Source organism: Oryctolagus cuniculus, chromosome 3, assembly GCF_964237555.1.
Source record: "Oryctolagus cuniculus chromosome 3, mOryCun1.1, whole genome shotgun sequence".
In the NCBI taxonomy this organism is placed as follows: domain Eukaryota; kingdom Metazoa; phylum Chordata; class Mammalia; order Lagomorpha; family Leporidae; genus Oryctolagus; species Oryctolagus cuniculus.
The window spans coordinates 21,281,964-21,299,587 of NC_091434.1; the positions used below are offsets into that span (position 1 = coordinate 21,281,964).

Sequence of the window (17,624 nt, forward strand, 5' to 3'; positions counted from 1 at the left end):
TGGGGGTCTTTTTTTTAAACTTGTAATTTATTTATTTTAAGATTTATTTATTTATTTGAAAGTCAGAGTTGCACAGAGAGAGGAGAGGCAGAGAGAGGGAGAGAGAGAGAGAGAGAGAGGTCTTCCATCCGCTGGTTCACTCCCCAATTGGCTGCAATGGACAGTGCTGCACCGATCTGAAGCCAGGAGCTTCTTCTGGGTCTCCCACACAGGTGCAGGGGCCCAAGGACTTGGACCATCTTCTACTGCTTTCCCAGGCCATAGCACGGAGCTGGATAGGAAATGGAGCAGCCGGGTCTTGAACGGGTGCCCATATGGGATGCGGGCACTGCAGGCCAAGACATTAACTCGCTGCACCACAGTGCCGGCCCTAGTCATGCCACTCTTGCATGCAGGAGACCTGGACTGAGTTCCCAGCGCCAGCTTCAGCCCAGTGCTTGTGAACACTGGGGAGTGCACCAGCGGATAGAAGCTCTCTCTTCTTCCTCAAGTAAATAAATAGAGAGGGCGCAAAAGTGGCAGAGTGTGAACAAATGGTGTGTCCAGGGAGAGCCCAGGGACATAGGCCTGTTGGTCTTTTCTGAAGCTTTAAACTTTTCGGAATATAACATGAAGACAGATGGGGAGATGGAGCTTGGCCGTGGTCAGGGGGTATCTGGGAAGAGCCCCGAGGAGACCAGGCTTGAATGTGACCATCAAGGAGGCCCAGAAACTGGACAAGCCGTGAGGCAGGAGAGCTGTGGGGCAGGGAGGGGCTGAAACTAGCAGGTGCACGGGTGCCGAGCCAGGCTGCTTCCCCGCTGGCTTGAGGGAAGCAGCTTTATCCTGCACACTCGGGGAGCCATGGGTGCCCTTTGGGGTGCGGGCGTGTCCTGGACCCCACAGAGCTGTGGCTGGGTCTCCAGGAGGCTGTTGCAACAGCCCCAATAGAGCAGAAGCCATGGGACTGACATGCAGTGGGGGATGATTCACCGGAGAGAGTGAGGAGGCAAAATGCACAGGACCTGGAAGTGCCGGGGGCGGTGGGGGTGTGGCTTGAGTTTTCCACTCCGGGAGACCAAGAACACAGGGAGGCCGTCGACTGTGGGCTGGCAGGAGAGGAGCCTGTGGTACGTGATGGTGAGGTGGGGTGGGGGCTGCTTGGCTCTGAGGGACCTGTGGGGACCCCAGAAACCAGCCTGCAGCTCCACTGGGGGTCCACAGCTTCCCCGTAGAAATAACGTCCAGCACCTGCTGGCCTTCCAGCCGGAGGTGACGGATGTTGAGGAGTGGGTGGCTGGGAGGCAGAGGGGGAGGGTGGCTCTGGCTGGCCAGGGCTGTCCTAGGCCCTTTCCCGGCCGCATTGCTCCCTGGCTGTTGGACTTCTGGCCTCTCCCCTCTTCACCCAGGGCCAGGCCTGGTTGACCACAGGGAGCCTTGTGAGGGGTGGGAAGGGAGGGGGGCAGAGCTGGGGAGGAGTTTGGCAGCTAGGGGGTCCCCGGGGCCGTCGCCTCCTCTCATCTCCCCTGCCACATTGCTGCTCTGCCCCCGCGGGGCAGGGAGGGGCCGGCGAACAGCCTTTCCCACCCCACGGCCAAGTCCTCTTGCCAAGGCTGTCCCGAGCCAGATGTGCCGCACCCTCTGGCTGGGCCGCCTTGGCGGGAGGCGCAGCTGCACAGAGCCAGGGGAGGGCCCGGAGCACCCCTGCTGCTGGGTGGGCTTGTCACAGGGGTAGGACCCTGGCGTGGGGGGAAGAATGGCCTCTGGGCAGGGATCCCTTCCCTTGTTCTGGGGGCTGCAGACACCAGGCAGCTCCTGGCTGTGGCCAGGCCGCCTCTGCCCCTGCGTCCTGCCAGCAAGGGAAAGGCAGAGCCTGGGGCTGCCTGCTGCTTGTCAGGGAAGCTGTTAACCTTCAGGGGCCCTTGGCAGGTCCTGGGGCTCACTTCCCTCCCCTGGGTGCACCTGCGGAGCAGCCCCCCGGAGTGGGGCTGACATCTTGCTTTGTTATTTATTTTTCCCCTTGGCTCAGATTTTAGATTATTGAGAGGTCTTGCCCACTGGGGCTGGTTCCGCCCCCTGGTGGCGTCTGTCCACTGGTTTTTGTTTTTTTGCTGAAGTACCTTCCCACGTGGCGTCTCTGGTCCGTTATAGTGGTGGCCCCTGCAGACACTTGAAAATAGGAGCCCAATGCACCCTGCACCCTGGACTTCCTCTGTCGTCCTTGGGGACAGTCAAACCTATGGGGTGACACACGCTTCGCAGCAGGCCAAGCCTGGCCAGCAGTGCTGGTGTCCTGCCTCCCTGCAGCTGGCAGGGGGGGAGGTGGTGGGGAGAGGCAGGCTGGCGGAGGGCGCCGGGGTAGGACGAGGATAGTTCACTTTAGGGTTTCCTGGCTGTGTCCCCAGGGCAGCCCTGAGCTGAACTCCAAGCTCCCTCCTCTCCCCTCCTCGGCCCTGCCCTGATATGCCCATGCCAGAGGTGGGTGGGAAGGCTGCCAGCCAGGGCCAGAGGTGAGGATAAGAGGGCAGGTGACCGCAGAACGGAGGGGACTTATCAGCCCCTCCTATGGGATTGGGCCCAGCGCTGGGCAGTCTCCCAATGCCTTCTATCCACCCCCAGCTGATTGCTCAGAACTCTGCTCTCTGGGACATCAGGAGCCCAGGGCTGGACTACTGGGTTTTCCCATAAGAGCCACCAGGGGGCGCTGCTGTGCTCTTGACAGTCTCCTGGCCCTGTGCAGGGTCTCTGCTCTGCCTCTCTCCCTCTCCTTCTGGGCTTTTCTATCTGCCCCACCCCGCCTTCTCTGTTTTGTGGACTTTGAAATGACGTCTGACTTCAGAAAGGTTGAAAGCATAACCAAAGGGCTTCTCATTTTCTCCCAATAATTTGAGCGTAAATTGTTGCCCCGACACCCCCCCTAACCTCACAAGGGCTTCCGCTACCTCAGCCGGCACAGCCGTTGAACCTGCTGCGGCCCTCTGAGCCTCACGGGCATCCCACAGGCTCAGAAACAGGCGCTGCGTCCGCCAGCCTGGCTTTCAGTCTTGGTCGTGCTGGCGGGCTCTGGTTTATCCTTGACCTTCATGAGGTGTCTGGGGCCAGGGCCCCCTCCCCCAGCACAGCCACCACTCGCTCCAGTACCCGTGACCATGGCTTTGACCCTTGATAGGAGTGAGTCTGCCAGGAACAGTGACTTTGGGTTCTGTGAGTATGACACGGGGAGGTGATTTGAGGCGGTGTGTGAGTATCTCATTCCTCATCAAACTTTTGATGGGTTAGGTTACTTTTTTTTTTTTTTTTTAAGATTTGTTTACTTTATTTGAAAGGCAGAATTACCGAGAGGCAGAGGCACAGAGAGAGAGAGAGAGAAAGATCTTCCATCCACTGATTCGCTCCCCAAATGGTTGCAACTGTTGGAACTGAGTCAATCCGAAGTCTCCCATGCAGGTGCAAGGGTCCAAGCACCTGGGCCATCTTTGCTTTCCCAGGCCATAGCAGAGAGTGGGATCAGAGAGCTGTGGCAGCCAGCACTTGAACCAGTGCCCATACGGGATGCCAGCGGCTTTACCTGATACATCATAGTGTCGGGCCCTTTCTACCTCTTCTGCACTTTCTTTCCCCCCAGCCCCCCCACCATCCCCCTCTGCCTCTCTGGTTTTTCTCTGCCTTTCTCTGTCTCTGTCTTCCTCTGCCCTCCTGTCTCTGCCTCTGTTGCATGCATCTGTTTTCCCTCTCTGTTTCTGTCTGAAGAGGGGGTCCCAGACCTGGGGGGACTGTGGCCCCTGCCACTCTGCTCCCAGTCAGCCCCCCGCCCCCTCGGAGCCCGGAGGCCCTGGAGCAGGTGCATAGAGGGAGACTTGGCAGGGTGGAGTCCCCTTTCCCAGCCCCGCGGTGTCTGTGATGTGCCCATGTGTGTGTGTAAGAGGAGTGTCAGGACCACCTGTGCCTGGGAGGCGGGGAAGAGGAGGCCGCTGGTTCTGGGTCCTGCGGGTTCTGGGCCCTCAGCCAGGGCTGGGAGCCGAATCCGGGCAGACAGCAGGGTGAGTGCCTGGGCAGGGAGTTGTAGCTTCCCTGGGAGAGTCCTCTGTACAGGGGAGCCCCCGCCAGCAGGTGCCCCACTGTGCCAACAGTGTCTGCACAGGTCTTTGTGTGACTTAGCGTGTGTGCCTGTGCGTGGTTATGGAGGACAGACCATCGGAGCTGGAGGGGGTGGTGCTGTCTGGATGGGAAACTGTGGTAGGGGTGGGGTGGTGCCTGGCCCAGAGACTCCTGCCAGCCAGACACAGAGGTCAGCTTGGGCTGGCAGCCTGCCCAGCTTCTCAGGACACTGATTCCTGTTGGAGCGCCTGGTTTAAGTCCTGGCTGCTCTGTTTCCAGGCCAGCCTCCTGCGCATGTGCACCCTGGGAGGCAGCAGGTGACGGCTCAAGTACTTGGGTCTCTGCCACCCACATGGGAGACCTGGATGGATTTCTGGGCTCCTGGTTGTTCTGACCCAGCTCTGGCTGTTGCAGGCATTTGGAGGAATGACCCAGCAGATAGAATCCCTCTCTTCTTTCTCTTCCTCTCTCTCGAGTAAAAATGAAAACAGGGCCAGTGCTATGGTACAGTGAGCTAAGCTGCCTCCTGTGATGCTGGTATCCCATATTGGAGTGCTGGTTCAAGACCCACTTCCTCCACTTCTGATCTAGCTCCCTGCTATGCACCTGAGAAGGCAGCAGAGGATGGCCAAGTCCTTGGGCCCCTACCACCCATGTGGGAAACCCAGATAGAGATCCGGGCTTCTGGCCTTGGCCTGAACCAGCCCTGGGCATTGCGGTTAGTTGAGGAGTGGACCAGTGGATGGAAGATCTGCCCCCCAAACCTGTTCTGCCTTACAAACAAATAGATAAAATCATTAAAAAATGAAAGCTGGGGCCGGCGCCGTGGCTTACTTGGTTAATCCTCCATCTGCGGTGCTGGCATCCCATATGGGCACTGAGTTCTAGTCCCGGTTGCTCCTCTTCCAGTCCAGCTGTCTGCTGTGGCCCGGGAGGGCAGTGGGGGGTGGCCCAAGTGCTTGGGCCCCTGCACCCGCATGGGAGACCAGGAAGAAACACATGGCTCCTGGCTTTGGATCGGCGCAGCGCCAGCCGTAGTGGCAATTTGGGGAGTGAACCAGTGGAAGGAAGACCTTTCTCTCTGTCTCCCTGTCTCTCTCTCTCTCTCTCTCTCTCTCTCTCTCTCACTGTCTATAACTCTATCTGTCAAATAATTTTAAAAAAAGAAAGCCAACAAAGCATTTTTAATAGGACACTAACAGTTTTATAATGCAAAGGAGAGAAAGTAAAAATAAAGTTGTATTGAGCAACAGCTTTGAAATGAGTGCACTTCATGGTGTGCAGCTCCAGTAATAATAAGATGCGGTTGGGAGCCACAGAGGGGTGTTAGATCCCCACGCTCTGGGGTCTTCACTTTCCTCTTGACCCTGCCCGCTGACCCCAGCAAAGGCTGGGAGTCTGGGCTGGGCCCCTGCCGCCCTCACACCTTCCTCTCTCCCAGAGCCCCTGTTCCTCCCTTGGGTGTGTGAAGGAGCCCGCTTCTGCTCCACCACCCCAGTGCTGCCCCGGGACACCAGCGGCCTTCGCCTGGGTCTGACCCCTGTGCCTCTCCCTACACAGCCAGAGGACCTGGAGACCCCCAAGACACACCACTTCAAGGTGAAGACCTTCAAGAAGGTGAAGCCCTGTGGCATCTGCCGGCAGGCCATCACGCGGGAGGGCTGCACCTGCAAAGGTGAGTAGTGGGCTGAGGGGGAGGGGCGGCCGGCCCAGGCAGGGGTGGTTGGTATAGGGAAGGCGTCTGGACGGCAGGCAGGGGGTGTGGTTTGTGTGTGGCTGGCATGTGGAAGCTGTGTGAAGGGTTTGTGGAGGCCACGTGGTTGACAGGAGGAGATCATGCGGTGTGGGTAGTATTGGTGTGTGGGAGGGCTGTGTGTGTGGTATGTAGAAGATGTGTAGGATGTAGAAGGCATGTGGGTGGCATGAGGAAGGCATTCATTGGGTAGCATGTAGAAGGTGTGTAGAAGTGTGTAGGAGGCATGTGGGTAGCATGTACAGAGTGTGTGGAAAGTGTGTGGGTGGCATGGGGAAGGTGTGTTGGTGGTATGTGGAAAGCGTGTGGGTGCTATGAGTGACATGTAAAAAGCAGGTGGAAGGTATGTGGGTGGTGTGTAGAAGGTTCGTGAGTAGCATGTACAAAGTGTAGTAGAAGGGGTGTGGGTGGCGTGTGGAAGGCGTGTGCCTGGCACCTCCAGGGGTGGCAGATCAGGGTGACTTTCGGGGCTCCCGGGTCAGAGTTCAAGGGAACCTGCTGCCTCCTCTTCCTGACTGTTCTGCGTGCAGCCTGGAGCTTGGCTGTCGCCATTGTCAGGGAGTCAGGGTCCTGTCCCAGCCCACGCAGTGGAATTGGCAGGAGGCCCTGCCCCCAATCTGTGCCCATGCCACCCCCCAGCAGGCTGCATCAGCAGACCCCTCCCCACTTCACTCCTCTTCCCCACCCATTGCAGGGCTGAGGACACCTGTGCCACTGGGCTTCTTAGCCACTGCCCCTCCCTCTCCATTCATCCTCTGGGGGACTCAAGAGTGCACGTCTGGTTGTGTCCCTTCCCCGTGGAAGCCTTTGGGGACCACTCTCCAGCCAAGACAATGCACCCTTCTGCCCCAGGAGGCTGCCAGGCCCAGTGGGGGCCGTCCCTGCCCCTTGTCCCCCACTCCACACTCAAACATGACACGCCCTGCAGTCCCAGACCAGGCCAGTGTGCAGGGGCGTACCTGGTGGGCGGAACTCACTCTGGTTCTGTCCACCTGCTGCGCTGTGGGCGGGGCAGGGCATCGAGGGCTGGCTGAGTACCGGGCGCTGCCATGTGCCCTCTCATCCAGTGCTCACGGCATCCAGAAGGGGCTGGTGTTGTCCCAGTTCTGCACCCGGGGAAACTGAGACAGAGAGCGCTCAGTGTCTTGCCAATGCACACAGCTGGCTGGGTTGGGGTGGGGTTTTCAGGGAGTGTGCTCCAGGCAGTGGGAAAAGCCTTTCTGCTGGGTGCTGGCGGTGTGCGAGTGAGTGAGAGAATGTGTGTATGGAGGGTAGTCCAGGCTAGGCCTGCAGTGGACCGAAGGCAGACATCTGGCCAATTTAGGAGGCCAACAGGAACTTTTGCAGTGCCCAAACCAACCACATGGTGTCACCCTCGTCCCAAGAGGTCCCACTGGGACTTGCTGGTGGCTTAGGGTAGGAGCCTTAGGGTGGCAGAAGAGGAAGTGCTAAGGGTGGGGTTAGGCATTTTGTTTGTATAGCAACTCCCCACCCGGCCTGAGCCCTGAGGCTGCAAGAGCTAGCCTCTGGCTCTCTGCCTCCAGTTCCTCCCCCCAGGGACCCCCAGTGCTGCTGTGATAGGAGGCAGCCTGAGGATGGAGACAAAAGTCCTGAGGACCCTCACTGGGTGACCTGGGTGCCTCTGGCTGTAGTCTCCCTTGGCTCCCATATTCTGTGGCCTGAGGGCTCAGGTGGATCAGGGGGCCCTATGTGAGTGGCAGGCTCCCAGGTGAGCCGAGATGGCCCCAGTTTCACCCGGATCCCAACCTGGCCCAGCCAGTGAGAACCAGAGGGGAGGGTGGGTGGCCAGGCTGGTTTGGCAGCTCTGGCTGCACGCAAGTGGAGGGCGGGGAGTTGGTTGGAAAGGAAAGAAAAGTCAGGGCTATATTCTGAAGATACCACCAGGTGTCAGGATTGGGCCATGGAAGGCTCAGAGACGAGGCCCAGTGAGGGAGGAGGGAAGATTCTTACACACCCTAAGCAGAAGGCTTGGGGCAGGGCCGGGGGCCACTGGGCTCACTTGTGGGAGATGCAGGAGTGGACTAACTCTCTGTGCCATGAGGTGACTAGACCCCCACATCCATCTGTCCATCCGTTTATCCATCCATGCAGTCCTTCCATCCCATCTATCCATCTGTCCACCACCCATACATGCAACCCATCCCATCGATCCATTCGTCCATACATCCACCCACCCATAGATGCAATCCTTCCCATCCCCACCCACTCATGCAATATTCACCCAACAGCCATCATCCCTCCCTCCATCCCTCCATCCCTCCATGCGATACATATATACTATCATCCCATTCATCCCTTTCATTCATTCACTCACCCCATCCTTACTTCTTCCCTCCCTCCGTATAATCATCACATCCATTCACCCCTTCCAGTCCCTTCTTCCCTCCCACACCCATCCACCCATCTGTCCCATCCATAGTCAACAGACACAGTTGGATAGCTTGTTTTCTGGCCGAGAGGCGAGGGTGGATGAAACTGCAGCCTGTGTTCTACTCACTGGCTCCCCTTGGCCTCTGGGTCTTGGCCCCCACATAGCGGGCCTGCATGCTGGAGGGTGCAGTGGGCAGCCTGCAGTATCAAGGCCTTGAGGTCACAGTCTCCGCAGGACTTGCAACATGGAGGGAGCTTGTGCAGCGGGTGGGGAGGACACCTGGAGAGCCTGGGATGCTTGGCAGCCCGGCAGCCCAGCCCTGTCCTCGCATCTTTCTTCTGTCCCCTCCCCCCCATCCTGCATTTCACCTCTAGTGTCACAGGGCTGCAGTGGGAGGGGAGGGAGATCGCGAACCCAGGCCTAGTCCTGGCCTCGCAAAGAGGAAACGAGGCGGACCTGGAGCTAAGGTGGCACGCTATGTGCAGGTGCAGCAGGAGTGCAGGTGAGGGCTTCCGGCAGGCCCTGGTGAGTCGTTGGCTCCTCCCAGCCTGCTGCCTGTCAGGTGGGACGGGTTAACATGAGGCCCCCGTCAGGCTGAGGCTCCGCATGTGACTGTAAGTGGGGGCTGATGTTAGGGACCAGGGCTCCCCTTGAAGTTCAGAGATGGGTGTGACAGCCGAAGGAGAAGGGGCACCAGTCCTTGGTCAGTGGCCCGGGCTCTCTTTCTGGCCACTCCTATTTTGTGTGACCCTGGGCGGTCACTCACAGCTTGGGTCTCGGTTTCCCTGTTGGTAGGTGGGGGTGGGCACAAGTGCTCCCGACGTGCAGGCAGTGGGAGGACCTGGTGGCTGTGAAGCCTGGGGCCCCTCTGCCGGTGGGGGCTGCCACTTCACCTCTTCCATGCACCTGTGCACCCAGCTGGCACTTGTGAGCCGAGCTGTTGTCTGCACCGGATGCTGTGCCAAGTCCTGGTACCCAGAGCCAGCCCCAGACCTGGACAGACATACAGTCAGTCAATCATGGGGCACGGTGGCAAGGCTGACACAGAAGGGTTTGCGAAAGGCTGTCTGACTCTGCAGAGATTTCCTTGTTAATGTTAGCAAGGAGGGCGTGTGCAGACTGGGTCTTGAGGGATGTGTAGGAGCTCCTCAGGCCCACAGGTCCCCAGAGCAGTATTCTAGGGGAGTCCCATGAGCACTTGGGGCCCTAGAGGGAGGCCTGGTGGACTCTGAGCTTTGCCCAAGGGCCGTGGCCTCCCAGTAGGATGAAATCCCAGAGAAGAATCCAGAATGCCAGCTCAGGAGCCCTGGGCTGCTGTCTGGGCCTGGCCTGAGGTCCAGACTTGGGCCACTTCCTCATCCATTGCCTCTGGCCCTCCTACAATGGGGGGAGCGGTCACTTGCGGTTTCTGTAGGGCAGGATGCCTCTGGGAAGACAATGCAGTCTGCAACGGGACGAGCCTTCCCAGAAGCCCTCACTGCATGGATTTGGGGGAGACTTGTTCCAGGGACCTCTTTCCCCCATCACCTCCCGGGGACCCCAGCTTCTGCCCTGTTGTCTAAGTTCCTCCTCGGGCCATCGGAGGCAGTGCGTAGGATGGAAGACTCTGGGTTCCTGGCCCTGGCTTGACACTGTCTGACTGTGTGGCCAGCGTGAGACCCTCTGGGGCGCTCTGATGATGATCAGGCACTCTGAGCCATACCTGAAGGAGCAGGAAGATTCTTGGGGGTGTTCTAGGGGCCCCAGAGGGCAGGACAGAGGTAAAATCCAAGGGAAGGCTCAGGGGCCACGGGTCTGCAACTCACGCCCACTTGCACGGGAATAAGCCTGGGTTTTGGAGTTAATGTCAGGGTGGTCTTGCACCTGGCTGAGGTGGCCTGGGCTCACGCCCCAGCTCTGCTGCTAGCTAGCGAGAACTTGGGTGGATTGTTCACCTCTCCTGTGTGTGTGTGTGTGTTTAAAGATTTGATTTGTTCTTTTGAAAGGCAGAGCTGCAGAAAGAGAGGGAGAGGCAGAGAGATCTTCCATCCACTGGTTCAGCTGAGCCAGGCTGGAGCCAGGAGCCAGGAGCTTTCGTGCTTGGCAGAGGCCCAAATACCTGGGCCATCCTCCACTGCTTTCCCAGGTGCATTAGCAGGGAGCTGGATCAGAAGTGGAGCAGCACCTGGGACATGAAGCGGCACCCTCGTGGGATGTCGACATTACAAGGAGCAACTTTACCCACTATACCACAGCGCTGGCCCCTGCTTCACCTAAGCCTAAATTTTCTCACCTTTAAATGAGACAAATATAGGGGCGACGTTTTGGTGTAGAAAGTTGAGCCTCTGCCTGTGATGCCAGCATCCCATATGCGTGCAAGTTTGAGTTCTGGCTGCTCCACTTCTGATCCTGCTTCCTGCTAGTGCCTGGGAAAGCAATAGATGGCTCAAGTGCTTGGGCCCCTGCACCCATGTGGGAGATCAGGTGAAACTCCTGGCTCCAGGCTTCAGCCTGGCCACGGTGATGAGCAGGGCAGGGCGAGCGTTGAGGGGCCCAGGGAGCAGATGGGCAGCTGGGGCTGTCACTTCTTCCCTGGCCAGGCCAGGCGTGCCAGTGGTTATCACTGGGGTCAGGTGCACGCTGAGGCTATGTGCTCATTTTCCGACCCAAGTCCAGGAGGAAAAGGCCATTTAGATCCCAACAATGTCGGCTTCCTGTGTTCCCGAGAGGCAGGAAGCCACCCCAGGCCAGAGCACCGGCAGCCCAGCAGAGGCGGGAGCCAGGGCCAAGGACTGGGCTTGCAGTGCAGTGCTGGCCCCTTGGCAGGTAAACTAAGGCCCCTCCTCACTGGGGGGGGGGGCACTGTGGTGGAGACAGGCCCCCGCAGGCAGGTTCCCTGGGAGCTGGGAGGCCCCCACCCGCTCAGCTAATTCTGAGATGTGTCAATCAGGAGGACTCAGGGTCTGAGAGATGTCAATGGCAGGGAGGCTGGGGCTGCCCAGCCCAGGGAGAAATGACGCCCAGGCCGGGCTGCCAACCACAGGCTGGGCTCTGCCCCGGCAGCATCTGGCGCACTCAGGTTAGAGCCCAGCGTCCCCGCCCCGTCTCGGGGAGGGGGGAGGCAGGAAGAGGTGGGCGGCGACTCTGATGGGCAGCAGTGTCTTGGTCTGTAGGTGCTGCTGTAAGAAAAATAGCAAAGCTGGGCAGTTTACAGACAACAGGATCTTCCTGCTCACGGCTCCAGAGGCTGGAGGTCCAAGGGCCGGGTGCCAGCAGATCTGGGGGCTGTTGGAACCCCGGTCCCTGCTCCCGCGGTGGCCCCTTGCTGCCGTGGTCCCTGATGGAGAGGGACTCTGAGTGTGCACCTGGGGCACTCCCTCATCCATCCGCGAGGGTGGAGCCCCCCCCCCCCCCCCCGAGCCCCTGCTGAAGCCCCGCCTCAAACTCACACCATTGTCCTGGGTCTTGGGGTTCGGACAGGACGTGGGTAGGCAAAGCCCGGCAGCGGGCCGGCTGGGGTCGTGCCCGGGCTCTCTCGGCTGCAGGAGGACCTAGAGGCCTGGTATTCCAGGGGTCGCAGATGCAAGGGGTGAGGAGGGCAGATGAGTTGGTGGGTACCCCAGCACCGGAGCCATCTGGAGAGAGCGTCTCTGTCCAGTGCCCTTCCACGAGGAAAAGAGGGTGTGAATGAAGGCAATGGTGCGGGCCCAGCTCAGCTCTCAGAGCAGGGGCCAGGACCCCAGAGAGATGGGCGGTGGCTAGCTTCAGGCCACACAGCTGTGTGACAGCGGTCGGGACTCGTACCCAGCTCTCCTGCCCAGGAGACACCTTAACAACGAAGGCAATGGGGATCCTGCTGATAGCAGCCAATCCTTAAAAAGAGCCAAGTAACAAAACACTTACTTCTCCTGACACCCCTGCGAGACCCATTACCACCCCATTATACAGGTGAGGAAATGGAGGCTTGGAGGAGTTAAGCAGCTGGCCCAGATCACACAGCGAGTGCATGAGCTCTCTCAGAACTGCAAGCCAGGCCACACGCAGCCAGGGGGTGAGTGGGGAGGTAAATGGCCAAACCCATGGTGCACGAATGGAGGCTCAATCAACTCCCTTCCCCTCGCACCCCTGCCTGTACCAGGCCTGATCACTGCTGGGGTCGGCATCACAGCAGGGGCTGGAGCGGAAGAGCGGGCCTCACCCCTCCTTACCTGCGTCTGTCCCGTGACCCTCAGTCTTGGGTGCTGAGATGTGGGAGAATCCTTCCAAGTTGAAGCTTATTCTGCATTTACTGAGCCCCGTCTGTCTGTCCTGTCCCCCCATGTTAAGGGGAGGGACAGGATGGGACAGGGTGGGAGGCTGTGGCATTGAACTTGAGAATCTTCATTTCTGCTGTTGAGCAGCTGGGAGTGGGTGGGTGGGGGGAAGAACAGAACACAGAGGACAGGGAGCGTGCAGGTTTCTCTCTGGGTGTCTGAAGCCCTGGGGACGCCATCCTGGTGGCTCCACGTGGCCTAATGACCAAGTCCAACATAGCTACTTCTTCAAAGGCCCCTCCTCTAAACCCTGACTGAGGGTTGCCCTCTCGCTTCTTAGTACCATTTGTTTATGACCTTGGGGTTTAAGCTCCTGCCTGAATTCAGGGGCCAAGTCGTATTCAAACCATAGCAGGAGCTCCACTAGACAGGAAGCACTGTCCCATGGACGGAAGAAGACCTGAGACAGGTGACTTCCAGTGACAAGGGGGCTCCTGGCGAGGCCTCAGCTGGAGGGCCTCCTGGGGGCAGGTGCTCCTGAGGTGTGAAACTGGCCACAGCTGTCCCTCCACTTGTGTTTGGTGTGCCGCCCAGCTTTTGGCTCTCAGGCTGGGGGTGGGGTGGGGGGCTCTTCCCCTGCCTCTAGCTGTACGGCTGCCAGGACACGCACTCTGCATTCCGGCATGCAGGGAACCCTCCGCACGCTGCAGCACGCTTGCCCAGTGATCGTTGCACCCGCCCTGCCCTTGAGGGCATCTGCAAGTGTCTGCCCACGGGGCGACGTGCAGGGCTGTGCCCTGTGGGGTCATGCAGGCCATGCTCTCCGCCAAGGGAGCCACCCCGCCAGAGAACTGCCATCAGCCAGTGTTTGGCTTCCTTGGGCCCAGGGCTGCTGTGCCTGGACATAGGGCACCCTCTGGCCATTCCCCCAAAGATACCTCGCTGGCCCTGCTGTGTGTGCATGGGGCTGATCTGTCCAGAAGGTACACTACCCGCTAATTTGCTCAAAGATGCTGTATTGGTCCATGAGCCTGAAGCTGATCTAGCCGTCGCTGCTGGGATACGGAGAGGCTGAGACAGGCCTGTGCCCTCCCATGTGACATGGTGTTCACAGGAAGTGAACTGCGCCAGCATGGAAATAAGAGGGAGGGGGACCTGGTGTAATTTGGGTGGGTCAGGGACAGCCTCTTTAAGTAGTTGCTTTCAGTGAATTCCAGAAGGATAAGAGGAATTCCACCTGGGGGACAATGGAGTGTTCCAGGCAGTAGAAGCAGCAAGTGCAAAGGACCTGGGGTAGGAAAGTGCTTGTTGCCTCCTGGGTCCTGCCAGGGCGTGGAGTGTGCTGGGAGAAGATGGAGTCATGGCTGCCCCTGTGCCCCTGGTGTCCAGATGGGGAGGGAAGGCCCAGCATGGACATTTAGGGATGCCTTTGAATATGTGTGTGATGGTGGGGTTGGGGGGGTTAAGGCTGAGAGTAGGGTGGGGATAATAAATGGGGCACAGATAAACTCCAGGGGAGATCTGCAGTCAAGTTCAAGTTGGCAAATGTTTATTAAACCTCTGCTGTGTATCAGGCACTGAGAGGAGTCGGGGGGAGAGAGAGAGAGAACAAGCTATCTTCCGCAAGGGAAGGCTCCTCAAGTTGGAGGCAGTGGCCCAGGGAGGCCTTCCAAGCTCAGGCCACATGCACATTCCATGGCCGGGGAGGCCGCTGGGGCCAGGGCAGGAGCACCTGCTGGAAGGGGAGAGGGAGGCAGGAGGGCTGGACGGACAGCTAAGACCTGGGTGTGTCCTGGTGTGGCCAGGGCTGGAGAAGGCCCAGGGCTGGGCTGGGCGGCTGCTGGGGTCAGGAGAGCCTTGCTCAGCACCAGCTGAACCACGGGACTCTGAGTCCTGAAGGAAGAAGGTCCCAGGCCGAGATCAGAGGTCACTGCCCCAGGTCAAGTCCTAGACTTCACCCAGTTTGCCTTCCAGCCCCTCCCCTCCCCCTCCTGACCTGCTGAGCCCCAGGCAAACCAAGGGCCTGGGTGTGGGTCACCCTGGAGCCTCCCCGGCTACTCTGTGCTTGGTTTGTGTCTCAGCCTCCCCCCCGCCCCTCCGTGGGATGTGCAGGCTCAGGCTGGGGTGGGCGGGGTACACAGAGAAGAGAGAAGGGAGCAGCTGGCCATGGCCCTGGGCTGTGGCTGCTAAGAACTTGGGGAGAGAGAGCCTGGCTGCACTGCCTTCCCCAGTCCACGTCTCTAACCCTGCACTGGAGGGTCAGCCAGAAGGTCCTGAATGGCTAGCAAGACTCAAGGTAGTGCAGAAACCCCCTCAGGAAGAGCCCCCGGACCCCACCGGTGGGACAGATTCCTCCGTGGAGTCCTGGGCCCCCTGGGGGGTGGGGCGGCAGGGCCAGGGACATTCCAGGCTTTGGGAACCTGATAGGAAATTTGATTCCAGCTTCTAGTAGTGGGAGGAGGGAGCGAGTCTCTCTGTGTGTGTGTGTATGTGTGCATGCGTGATTCTGTGTGCATGTGTGTGTGTGCACGTGTTTCGACTCAGGCACATGAAGTTTGTGTGCAGATCTGAGCTGGGCTGAACGGTGAGGGTAGGTGTCCCCAGCCCAGCCGTGTGCGTGAGGCTCTGCAAAGCATGCATGGGTGGGAGTGGCTCCAGGCCAGTGTGCACGGGAGTGTGTGTGTGTGTGTGTGTGTGAGTGCAAGCTCGTGCATGGGCCCTCTCCTGCACCCTGATTGGGTCTGTGTGTCTGACCGGGTTCGCGGGTGTCTGCCTGCCTGGTGTGTAAGGGGAGAGGCCCCTGATTCTTGGGCGGGGCTGGCATGGGGCCTGGGTCCCGGCTACTTCTGCCCCTGGCAGGGGTCCAACCAAGGAGCCAGCGCCCTCTTGTCCCCTGCCCCTCCCGCTTTCTCGCGCCCGCAGGGGCTCTGGCTTGGGGGGCCGGGCGCCTCGCCGCCCGCAGGCCCGCAGGCTCTCAGGCCCAGTCGGCCGCTCCCCGCCCCTCCCTCCGCGTCCCTCCTTCCCTCCGAGCGCGGGTTGCGGGCGCGGTGGGAGGAGATTTCGCCGGAGTTTCCATTTCATAGCTCGCGGCTAAAACTTTCTTTCTGTGTCTCGCCCTCCTGCAGTCTGCAGCTTCTCCTGTCATCGGAAATGCCAGGCCAAGGTAGGGGCGGCGGGCCGGCGGGCGGGCAGGCGCGGGGTCCGGCGGCTGGCGCGGGGCGCCGGCGGGGTGGGGGCGGCGCCCGGGTTGTCCCTCCTCCTCCTCTCTTTGTTTATGCAAAGCGCCGGGGCCTGGGAGTGGGCGCGGGTCAAGGTGAAGGCTGGGGCGGGGGGCGGGTGGGGGTGGGCGGCGGAGGCGGCTGGCGGGATCGGGCTCCAGGGAGGGGTCTTTTGCGTGTCGCCTCCAGTTCTCTAGAGGGTGTGTGTGTGTGTGAGGTGGGGTGTATTTCAGTTACCTCACAGCGGCGGCACAGCCCTAGCTGACACCATGGGGCGCCCCTAGTAAAACCTCAGGGCCCCCAGAGCTGGAGCAAGGCCGCTGGGGGTGGGCTGTGGGGACGAGATGGGCTCAGTATCTGGAACCCTCTGAACCACGTCACATCCCACAGCATCGCCCCGCCCCTCCCTGAGCCTCAGTTTCCCCGTCTGCACTTTCTGGCTGCTCTTGGAGGAAGAGAGGAAACTGGGGCAAGCAGCCTGGAGTCATGGCTGGGGCCTGGACGCAGGGGAACCAGTCAACCTCTTGGAGTCTGGGGAAGGGCGGGGAGACCCTGGAGGGTGCTGAGTTTGGGAAGGAAATTTTGTGTGGAGACATGGACTCCGCTCTGCCCGCGGACCTTGCCCTGTGTGTGCGCCACCGTCTCCCACCACTGCCTCTGCACCCTGCTTTTGCCTTTCAGCCTTGAACGTTGAGGAAGGAGGCCAGTGAATGGGAGGAGGGGGAGGGAGACTGCTTCAGCAAGAAGCGCGGAGCAGCCAGGGCCCTGTACCCCGTGCACCTTGCGCTCTGCTGCTTGCCTGCTGATGGGTGGCCTTGGGAATGCATGTACCCTGTCTCGTCCTCCTGGTTATGGAGAGGAGAAGCCTGCCTCATGAGGCTGATAGGAGGATTCAGTGAGATACGGGGATGATGTGCCCAGTGCAGTGCCTGGCACACAGTAGGTGCTCAGGAACCCACTGAGCTATCAGCTGGTGGCTCCACGGGCCAGCACTGCTTTGGAGAATGGGTGCTGATGGAGCGGGCAGGTCTGGGCAGGATCTTGCTTAAGTCACACACACACACCTGGCTGGAAGGGCGTCTCCCCACTGGTAACTGCTCGCCTAGCAGAGGTGCAGGGGGCCCGGCCTGCAGCAGGTGCATCTGTGGGGGAGTTTTTGGCTCTTTTCTTGTCTTGTCCAAGCCTTTCCTTCTGATGGGGAGCCAGTTTCTGCTCCTCCCTCCCCGCTTGCTTCATTCAGAGCACAGTTCCCACCTCCAGCCCCAGAGCCTTCCCATTTTCTTGTTCCTCTGCCTCCCTGGGCCAGAGTCTCTTTAGTAACAGGGGAACATTGGTGCTGCAGGCCATTTCACATGCATGGTCAGATTTTATTCTTTTAGTTCCATGAGAGGGTAAGACAGGGGCCAAAAGGGGGAGACAGAGGCTCCGGAGGTCCCCAGGAACTCACAGTAGAGTTCCTCACCTACTCGCTGCCCCTGGGCCTTTGCACGTCTCATGACTCCTCATTGCCTGTTGGTAGACATTTCTCCATCTTCACCTGCCCCTCCTCCTTTTGGCATTCCGTCTCTCAAACTTACTGGCAGCAAAGAGTGTGAGCAGGGGGAATGAGTGGCTCAGAGGGATGTGACGGAAGATTGTGGTGGTGACAGGAGGGTGGGCCGGTGGGAGGTCCCACTCACCTGTGCTGCGACTCTGAATACAGCAGGCTGAGCAGTCCCTGCTCTGCCCAGCCACAGAGCCCCCCGGAGGCGGGGAGGGTGCGCTGGCTGGGCAGTGGCTAGGTAGACAGAAGGGGCTGTGTATAGAGTTTTCCTCTGTAGGAAACGTGACCCACCGGTGGTGGCGTGCACTCCACCCAGCGGCAAGTCTCTCCTTGCAGCCACAGCTCTTACCACAGCCCTGCCCTTTCCGCCTGCCGGGAACAGCAGCAGGAGCCCCAGGGCACACAGCAG

At 59.8% G+C, this 17,624-nt stretch overlaps 1 protein-coding gene across 14 annotated transcripts in view; it reads left to right on the top strand.

Moving 5' to 3' along the window:
• TNS1 (tensin 1) overlaps positions 1 to 17,624 on the top strand; it is a 214,409-nt gene that overhangs the window by 34,246 nt on the left and 162,539 nt on the right. For all 14 annotated transcript variants that reach the window (XM_070070213.1, XM_051848187.2, XM_051848188.2 and 11 more), the window contains exons 2-3: positions 5,638 to 5,752; positions 15,580 to 15,617. Coding sequence is in view for 2 of the 14 variants with exons in the window: in XM_051848193.2 (XP_051704153.2) it covers positions 5,638 to 5,752; positions 15,580 to 15,617 (153 nt within the window). In the remaining 12 variants the exon portion in view is untranslated. The remainder of the gene's footprint in view (positions 1 to 5,637; positions 5,753 to 15,579; positions 15,618 to 17,624) is intronic.